The sequence below is a fragment of the Arachis ipaensis genome, chromosome B05, assembly GCF_000816755.2.
Source record: "Arachis ipaensis cultivar K30076 chromosome B05, Araip1.1, whole genome shotgun sequence".
In the NCBI taxonomy this organism is placed as follows: domain Eukaryota; kingdom Viridiplantae; phylum Streptophyta; class Magnoliopsida; order Fabales; family Fabaceae; genus Arachis; species Arachis ipaensis.
Genome location: NC_029789.2, coordinates 117331336 through 117341624, shown reverse-complemented (window position 1 = coordinate 117341624; position 10289 = coordinate 117331336). Strand labels below are relative to the sequence as shown.

The 10289-nt window shown below is 32.5% G+C and overlaps 1 protein-coding gene across 1 annotated transcript; it reads right to left on the bottom strand.

The window, feature by feature from the left end:
• LOC107640938 (nucleolar protein 58) lies at window positions 1999-3269 on the bottom strand. Its single transcript, XM_016344444.2, has 2 exons — window positions 3174-3269; window positions 1999-2646 (listed from the first exon to the last, which is right to left on the bottom strand). Exon 2 carries the CDS (start codon window positions 2611-2613, stop codon window positions 2257-2259), a length of 357 nt encoding a protein of 118 aa, XP_016199930.1. The 5' UTR covers window positions 2614-2646; window positions 3174-3269; the 3' UTR covers window positions 1999-2256.

Below are 10289 nucleotides of genomic sequence, written 5' to 3'. Positions count from 1 at the left end.
GATAGTAATGATCAGAAAAAAGGTGTTGACTTCAATGAAATATTTTCCCTAGTGGTGAGACTAACTATTATCAGAGTAGTTTTGGCTCTGTATGCTTTATTTAATTTACATCTAGAGAAATTAGATATAAAGACTACTTTTCTTCTTGGAGAACTTGAAGAAGAGATATATATGCTCCAACTAGATGGTTTTGAAGAACAAGGAAAAACAACTTGATTTGCAAGTTAACTAAATCTCTGTACAGTCTAAAGCGGGTGTCAAGGTGTTGGTACAAGAGATTTGATTCTTTCATTATTAGCCTTGAATACAATAGACTTAGTTTAGATTATTGTACCTATTACAAGAGGTCTAGTGATAATGATTTCATCATTCTACTGTTGTATGTGGATGAGATGTTGGTGGTAGGCCCGAACAAAGATCAAATCCAAAAATTGAAGGTATAATTGGCTAGGAAGTTTGATATGAAAGACTTGGGACCAACAAACAAGATTTAAGGGATGTAAATCTACCGAGACAAAAAGGATAGAAAAATTTGGCTATCACAAAAGAATTATTTGAGAAAGATCTTGCAATGCTTCAACATATGAGAATGTAAGCTAAGTTTAACCTCACTTCCTATGAATTTTAAATTATCCTCAAGTATGTGTCCTAGTAGTGAAGCAAAGAAGATGAAAATGTCTTAAGTACCATATACATCAACAGTGGGAAGCCTTATGTATGCCATGATTTGTACAAGGCTAGAGATTTCTCAAGCAGTTGCGGTTGTAAGTCTATTTATGACAGATCTGGGTAAAGAACATTGGAATATTGTTAAGAGGATCCTAAGATACATCAAAGGGACCTCAAATGTTGCAATATGTTTTGGAGGATCAGAGCTCAATGTCAATGGATATATTGATTCATACTTTGCAGGTGATCTTGATAAACAAAAATCTACTACAGGTTATATTTTTATAGTTGCAGGAGCTTTGTGAGTTAGCTATCTAAGTTACAAACTGTTGTAACTCTATCTACTACATAAGCTGAATATATGGCGGTTGCACAAGAATGCAATGAAGCTATTTAGATCCAAAGATTAATGGAGAAACTTGGGCACAAACAACAGAAAATTTCTGTGATTTGTGACAGTCAGAGTGCCTTGCACATTGCAAGAATCCTGCTTTTTATTGAAGGACAAAATACATTAGAGTACAATATTACTTTATTCGAGAAGTAATAGAAGAAGAGAGTATGGATATGCAAAAAATGAAGACTAAAGATAACCCAACAAATACTATAAAAAAGCTAATCAATACAAAAAAGTTTGAATGGTATAAATTCTCATATGGCCTATTAAATATATAAGCAACATGGATTTTGAAAATTTATCAAAATTAGCTTTAGTAGGAGATTATAAAAATAATAAAGCTAAATTTTTTACAGTTAAAAAGCAAATATGTTTTTTTTTTTGAGAAAAAATGGATGGAATCCTAATTAATAGCAATCATTAATTAGTTTATGGAAGAGAGATAGAAGTCCATTACAGATGGTTATATTGAAGAAGTTTTTCTATAAGTTAAGTTTTCGTATTTTATTTTTAATTAATCCAATTCAATAAGAGCAATAAAAATATTTTAGTTTCTTTGATATTTTTTCTCTTATTTTTTTTTTAAAGGTATTCTCCTATTTATTTAGAGAAAAATGTGTTTTTTAAGAGATAGTGTTATTGTAATCTCTTGTAATAGAGAGAAATTGTAATTCTCAAAAATAGTTATTGAGTTATTTCTAATTTTTCATCGTTATACTTTAGCTGTACCATTTATCTTGTACCTAACAGAGAAGTTTTGAATAATACCCTTAGCTGCTACTCTCTATATTTAATTATTTATTATCGATCAATAATGATATTTTCAAATTCATTTTCATCTCAATTTTTTTATTAAATATCCATTATTTAATTTAAACAACCGATACAAATAATTGCTCACAGTTACATACCTTTAACTTTGATTCAAGAAATTAAATCATACATGCTAGGAATTTAGTTTATTACTGGAAAATTAAATACAAACTAGCTTTTGATTGTATAAAATACAAAACCCAGGAGTTTAATAATAATACTGCCAATACTACTAAATATTGGCTAACTCCCACAATTGTAGCATAATTACGTATATATACATACGTATACATATACATATATCATTTTTAGATATACATACATTTAGAAATACCAAACAATGGTTAATGTATTAATTATAAGGGTTTAGAGTGATCTTAAGATGTGACTGGCGTATCAGTTTCAGTAATGGCTTCATTAGTGGAACCTTGTTCAACATCATTAAGAAGCCTCAAGAGTTCATCTCTCTTAGCCACCAAAGCTTGCATCTTGGACTCAAGTTTCTCAAGCTTTTGCCTCAGTTTGGCAGGATCTTTCTTATCTTCAGGGTTTTTCTCTTCTTTGTTCTTATCCTTCTTCTTATCCTTCTTACTCTTTTCCTTAGAGTTTTCTTCATCACCATGCTCATCTTCATCGTCTTTCTCTTTCTTTTCCTTTTTATTCTTCTTCTTATCCTTTTTCTCATGATCAACTTCTTCATCCTCATGTTTCTCGTCTTGTTCACCTCCTCCCATATTGTTGCACACTATATTTTGATTTTGTTCCCTCTGAGAACGAAATAAAGTATTTCTTAAAATTAAACTACTACTATTTAGATCTTAGAATATAAGTATTTCAAATCTAAAATATTCAGTTAAGAGATCAAAGTATCTATTAATTTGATAAATTTTATAACTACTTTAGTATATTGATAGTTTAAACTTTTTTCTTTTAAACACCAATATCTCTAGTCCTATATATATTATCCGAGTAATTTTTTAAAAAACCTAGTATTAAATAAAAGTGATTGATAAAAAGTGAAATAATATTAAATTTGTGTCAAACGTAAAAACTTTTTAGCTATGACATGACAAATAAATAAAAAATATCATTAGAAAAAATAAAGAAACGATCATTTCTTCTCCATATTAAAAATTTGATTTTAGAATTAGATATGTTGTAGATATAAATTAAAAATTTGAATCTATCAAGTAACAATCACAAAATGTTTTTATGTAGTTGTAAACTAACTGGAAAAAAAAGGCACATGAATAGGGAGATGCAGAGGAATTAAAAAAGCGAAGGAACATGTCACCTGGGGGCAAAGGTTTGAAATCTCTTGGGATGCTCCAAGATCAACAAAAATTTGCAATTAACTCTTAAAATTGCTTAACCATGTTTGAGCAGTGTTTCAATTTATAATGCATGGACAAAGATGAACAGCCATTTCTCCTTCACTAATTTCTGCGGTTTTACCGCAGAGTACATAGTAGTAGCTACACATTTGAAAGAGTTACAATTAATTTACTTTATTTAGCTATGCTACTAACTATATAATTAGTGATTCCTAGTTATCAGTTTGCTAATAATATGAGAGAAAATATGTGGTGCTCTCATTTGCTTTAAATAAATCATCCTTACTAATAAATCATTTTATTTATTAAATATATGTAATAATAAAAAATATGAAATTAATAATTTTAATTTGTTCTCTTAATAAATGATCTTGGATTTAAGTTTTATAATATGATGTACAAATCCTGCGGGAGGGCTAGCAAAATTCTTGCAACAAATCCTAGCTAATATGTAATTCTGCATCTTTACTCTAAAACCAACTCCCCCAACAAAACTTGAAAAAAAAAAGACTAGATATAGATTAAATTCAAAAATCTTATAACACACATTTTCCCATTTTCTCCACTCTCTCCACTAACACTTGCACTCTGAATCTATTAACGAAGTAAATCCAAATAGTTATGCTATACATTCAAATTTTTTTGGCAACTAAATTCAATTTAGTTAGTCCACGATCAACAAAAACCAATTTCATAAGCAAGAGCATGTGCACACACATTGGTGCCACTTTTCACTAAAGCAACGAGATGTTTCGAAGCCACGCGCATTATAAAAAATAGTTCATCGCTCTTCCTCAAAACTTCAACACAGAAAATTCAAAGGACACTCAAAATCTCTCAAAAATCTCTAAAAATCTTTACAAAAACTCAAGAAAGTCTCGGAGTTACGTTTGAAATCTTCAATAAGAAACACTGAAAGAGAAGGAAAAAGATTATTAAAGGTACTCAAAAATTAATCGTCCATATTTTTTCACTTTTTTCTTTCGCATTTTTTATCACGAAACACTAAATAGTCATATTTCTATATATTTAGTAGATTCAGTTTCTGTTCTCGCGATAACGTAGTTTCATTTTGTGATAACTGTGTTAGGTCGGTGTAAGAATGTTGTTGTAGTGCTTCTGGTGTCGTTTAACCTATATTAATCACCTTTTCTTATCCAAAACTAATTTACATGTGTTTTTGTATATGTTTGAGTTATTTTCATGTGTTTTGTGCATGTTTGAGTGATTTTCATATTTTAAACTGAGTTTGTGTGTAGAATCAAGAAGTACTCTCAGTGCATTTTGTCTAAATTGAAGTACAATTGGTATTGTTGTCTTGGATTTGGTGTAACCAGTATGTAAAATGTTGCTGTAATATTTCTGATGTCATTTTGCGCATGTTTGAGTGATTTGCATGTGTTATTGTTCATGTTTGAGTAATTTGTATATTTTGAATTGAGTCTGGCTTTAGTAATCAAGAAGTACTTTCAATGCATTTTGTGTGAATTTAGGTGCAATTGGTGTTGTTGTCCTGGATTTGGTGTAATAAGGCCTTAAAATGTTGTAGTAATTCTCGTATCATTTTGTGCATGTTTGAATGATTTTCATGTGTTTCGTGCATGTTTGAGTGATTTGCATGCTTTGAACTAAGCTTGTGTTTAGTAATCAGTAAGTAGTTTTAGTACATTTTGTGTGAATTGAGGTGCAATTAGTGTTATTGTTATGGATTTAGTGTAATTTGGTCATTGAATGTTGTTGTAGTAATTCGGGCGTCATTTGTGCATGTTTGGGTGCTTTTCATGTGTTTCTGTACATGTTTGAGTGATTTGTATATTTTTTATTCATGTTTATGTGATTTGCATGTTTTGAACTGAGTTTGTGTGTAGTAATCAAGAAGTACTTTTAGTACATTATGTGTGAATTGAGGTGCAATTGGTGTTGTTGTCTTGGATTTGGTGTAATTAGGCCATAGAATGTTATTGTAGTGTTTCTGGTGTCATTTTGTATATGTTTGAGTTATTTGCATGTATTTGTGTTCATGTTTGAGTGATTCACATGTTTTGAACTGAAAGAGAGAAGCATCTGGGGGCACATGCCCCACTAAAATCTCCTTTTTCTCATTCCTTCATAAAAGAAAAACTCAAACCCTCTCCTTTCCTTCATCTTCTCTTACATTTTATCTTCTTCATACCAAAATTTTTACACAACCACAACACACTAGATTTTATTTTATCTTTCTATTTTATTTCTATTTTAATATATCACTTTTACCCAAAGAAAAAATGTATTTTCTCATAACCCTAAATCATGGAGTTCATCTTAATGAGTAAGAAATCATTCAACTTTTGAGTTTCGGTTATTATTGGGACTTCAAGATAACTCTTTGACTCAATAATTAGCTATATCTCCAATTTTTGTCATTCATATACTTGTGGGTTTAGCTAAATCCAAAATTAGGGTTATTAGGTTAGGAAATTTGAGACTTTAGTCAAAGTGAGTAAGATTATGTTAATTGACAATATTAGTAGCTCACAAATATCATTATTGTCAAATTTCAAGAATTGTAGAGTTATTGGACATCACTTGGTAGCTCGTTGACGCACTCATTGTTGCTTCCGATTTTTTGGAATCAAGTTGTGAATGGATATTATCTCTATAATTGTTTTTAAATGTATTACTATAAGTATTTAACTTGGATTTTGAGTTTTTGCATCTAAAAGTATTTGATTTTGTAAATTTTGAATTATTATAAGGAATATTTATTTTTGAAAACTCATAACTTTATAAAAATACACACGAGACGATATATATTTTATAAAGCATACATATTTTTCATATTTGATTTTGTTAAACTTTAATTAAATTTTTAATATGCATCTATGTGTGTGTGTATTTATTATGAAATTTAGTAATATGTTACAAGCATTAGAGATTTGTTATAAATAATTTGGCTTGAATTGGTTTGGGAGACTTTGACTAGAAAAGTGTAGTTACCGACAGTTATGATGTTAACCTAGATGCATCTTACTCAGACCTCAGCTTGCAGAGACGTTGCTAGTCTAACGTGTAGGCCACTGGTGCACGAAATTGTATTGTCCAGGCTCGAACAATCCCTGGTAATGGCTCCAAAACTTGGTGCTTTGATCCTAATTCGTACAACTATGTGTGGACACAACTCCGTACAACTAACCAGCAAGTGCACTGGGTCGTCCAAGTAATACTACGTGAGTAAGGGTCGAATCCCACGGAGATTGTTGGTATGAAGCAAGCTATGGTCACCTTGTAAATCTCAGTCAGGCAGATATAAAACAGTGATATGGTTTTCGAATAATGAATAATAAAATAGGGATAGAGGCACTTATGTAAATCATTGGTAGGAATTTCAGATAAGAGAATGGAGATGCAGATGAACAATGGATTAAAACTGAGACCAAAGATGTCAAATACAATAGTAAGAGGTCCTATTTATAATAAACTAGTCACTAGGGTTTACATGAGTAAGTGATTGATGCATAAATCCACTTCCTGGGCCCACTTGGTGTGTGTTTGGGCTGAGCCTGAGTGTTGCACGTGCAGAGGCCATTCGTGGAGTTGAACGCCAGTTTCTGTGCCAGTTTGGGCGTTCAACTCTGGTTTTGGATCCTTTTCTGGCGCTGGACGCCAGATTTGGGCAGAAGGCTGGCGTTGAACGCCAGTTTACGTCGTCAATTCTTGGCCAAAGTATGGACTATTATACATTGCTGGAAAGCCCTGGATGTCTACTTTCCAACGCAATTGGAAGCGCGCCATTTCGAGTTCTGTAGCTCCAGAAAATCCACTTTGAGTGCAGGGAGGTCAGAATCCAACAGCATCAGCAGTCTTTTTTTCAACCTCTGAATCTGATTTCTGCTCAAGTCCCTCAATTTCAGCCAGAAAATACCTGAAATCACAGAAAAACACACAAACTCATAGTAAAGTCCAGAAATGTGAATTTAACATAAAAACTAATGAAAACATCCCTAAAAGTAACTAGATCCTACTAAAAACATACTAAAAATAATGCCAAAAAGCGTATAAATTATCCGCTCATCAGCCACACATTGGATTTGTTATATTATACAGGCACACTAGAAGAAAGGGCTACCCGTAGAGGTAGAGCCACCCTATGTATGTAATATTCGGTTTGATTTGACTTTTGAAATGAGAACTTTCATTCAGCTCATCCTTTTAATTACTTATCTAATAATTTACATATTTACTTAATATGAATTTCTTATCTCTAAAAAAAATATAACTTTCAAGGTAAAATTTGTATTGTCTTGTGTGGGTTATAGATATAATATTTGCTCACTGAGTTGCAAAATCCATCCTACTATATTTCCATGTTTTTTTGATACAGGTGTCATTCCAGATTCCATTTCACCCGCCCCTCAATAGATCTTAGTAATTTCGGTGAGCCTTTCTTCTTTCCAAGGGCTATGTGTTTATATAATAGAACCTTTGCACAAAAATCTAAATTATGTCAATGCTCTATATGTCACAGGAAGGGTCCTCGTGTGGGTTATGTTATTTTGAATCTCAAACTATTTAGATTGTAATTATGATTTGGTTATGTAAAACTCATTAATTCAACTATATACCTTAGTTATCAACTTAGTATATATGATACGACTTTTGATAAGTTTGGTTTGCAAATATATTTGGAACATGTTGTTATTGTTGTTCTTGAAAATGGATGTTTATTATTGATATAGGAAGATAATATTCATGTTGGTAAGGTTCTAGGAATAGGGGAGACTCTGTCCGTCTTTCTGAAAATTTGGTCGATTGGCTTGCTGAGGGACTTATCCCTTGAGTGTCAGTCATAGCTTGGTTCGGGCCATGACAAAGTGGTATCAGAGCCTTAGATTTTTCTATATAATATGGAGCAAGTATCCTTTAGTAAGGTCACTGATAAACCACTATTTTATGGTTTATCTTGTGCTCAATTGAGTGGTTTTTATCAACTCTTTACCCACTTATTCATACTATTTGCATAGTTTTATATTTGCCTTCCTAATTATGTGCTTTGATTGAAAACATGCTTCTTTGGCCTTAAGTTTCCTATGTTTAATCCTCTCTTATTACCATTAGATGTCTTGATATGTGTGTTAAGTAATTTCAGAGATTACAGGGCAGGAATGACTCAGAAGATGGAAAGGAAGCATGCAAAAGTGGAAGGAATACAAGAAGTTGGAGGAACTGCAAAGCTGTCAGCCTGACCCTCTCGCACTAAAACGGCTATAACTCGAGCTACAGAAGTCCAAACGATGCGGTTCCAGTTGCGTTGGAAAGATAACGTCCGGGGCTTCGATTTGATATATAATGTGCCATAGTTTCCCTGATGCTAGGCGACGCGACCGCGTGCTCCATGCGGACGCGTCACAGTGACGAAAAATTAGCGTATTTGAATTCGCAACCAGCGAATTCTGGGCTGTTTCCGACCCAGTTTGCGGCCCAGAAAACACAGATTAGAAGCTATAAAGTGGGGGAATGCATCCATTCATAATGAAGCTCACAATTCACAATTTTAGGAGTAGATGTAGTTTTAGAGAGAGAGGTTCTCTCCTCTCTCTTAGGATTAGGATTTAGGATTTCTCTTAGTTTTAGGAGTGACTCTCAATCCCAGGTTCAATGTTCTTTTTATTTATTTTCTCAATTTAATTTATGAATATCCATGTTAGATTTGATTTCTTTTGTTAATGCAATTCGAGGTATTTTCATATTTAATTTTGTTTTGCTTTACTTATATGAATGCTTTTAATTTAATTTAGATATTTCTCCTTTTGGCTTTGGTTAAATAATTGGAGACACTTGAGTTATCAAACTCATTGTTGATTGAAAATTGGAATTCTTCAAGAATTAATTCAAGTTCCAATAACTCTAACTTTTCCCAAGGAAAGACTAGGATCTGAGGAATAAAAATTAATTCATCTACTTAACTTACCTTCATAGTTAGAGGTTAACAAAGTGGGAGAAAAATCCAATTCTCATCATAATTAATAAGGATAACTAGGATAGGACTTTCAGTTCTTTATACCTTGCCAAGAGATTTTATTATTGTTAATTTATTTTACTTGTCATTTAAATATACCTGTGCCCATTGCCCAAACTCCAAAACCCCAATTTACAAACTCATAACCAATAATAAGAACACCTCCCTGCAATTCCTTGAGAAGACGACCCGAGGTTTAAATACTCGGTTATCAATTTTAAAGGGGTTTGTTACTTGTGACAACCAAAACTTTTGTAAGAAAGGTTGATTGCTTGGTTTAGTAACTATACTTGCAACGAGAGTTTACTATAACCTCTAAACCATCAATCTTCAGTTCTTCAGTCACAATTGTGCAAATGAAAGTCGGCCCATTTTCACAAAGTGTGATATTACCAAAGGTCTATAGAAAGTTGTCATTAATCTGTTGTTCTCATAATTCCTTCTATCTGTCCTATTATCTTTTAAACCCTATATACATATATCGTTTATGATCCAATCACTTTACTTACTCAATAGGTGGAAGATGACACTTAAGAAAAGACATAGTGGAGTTATTCGTACTCTTGATACTGCTGAATCCAATAGGGCAGTTGCTCCTCCACTTTGATTGCTATGACAAAGACAAAGAAGCCAAAAAATAGCTGATAAGTGTGGAGAAGGAATTCCCCGTGAGAGAGTTCAAGAGAATCCCGCAGTAGGAGAGGCTCAAGAGAACTTAGCAACTAAAATGAGAAGAATGAATCAAACCCTTAATGCGGTATTACAAGCCCTGACAAATCAAAATAGGGGTGAAGCGAGACTTCTAAATGCGCCAAATCTTCAACCTCAAAGAGTTCATAAATTGTTTGGGGGATTAAGAGTCGCCAGTTGAAAATATTTGAAGTTGAATTCATCCATTTTCAACAAAGATTTCTTGGATGAAGATCTACAACAATATCTAGATAATGCAAAGAAAGCTATTCAGGTTCTCAAGTGCACCAAAGAATGGACTGTTGAGTTAGTATCCTACAACTTGCATGGTTCAGTAAGGTATTGGTATGATTCTCTTCTTGAGAGCAAAGAAGCAGCTGAACTTCCTCCT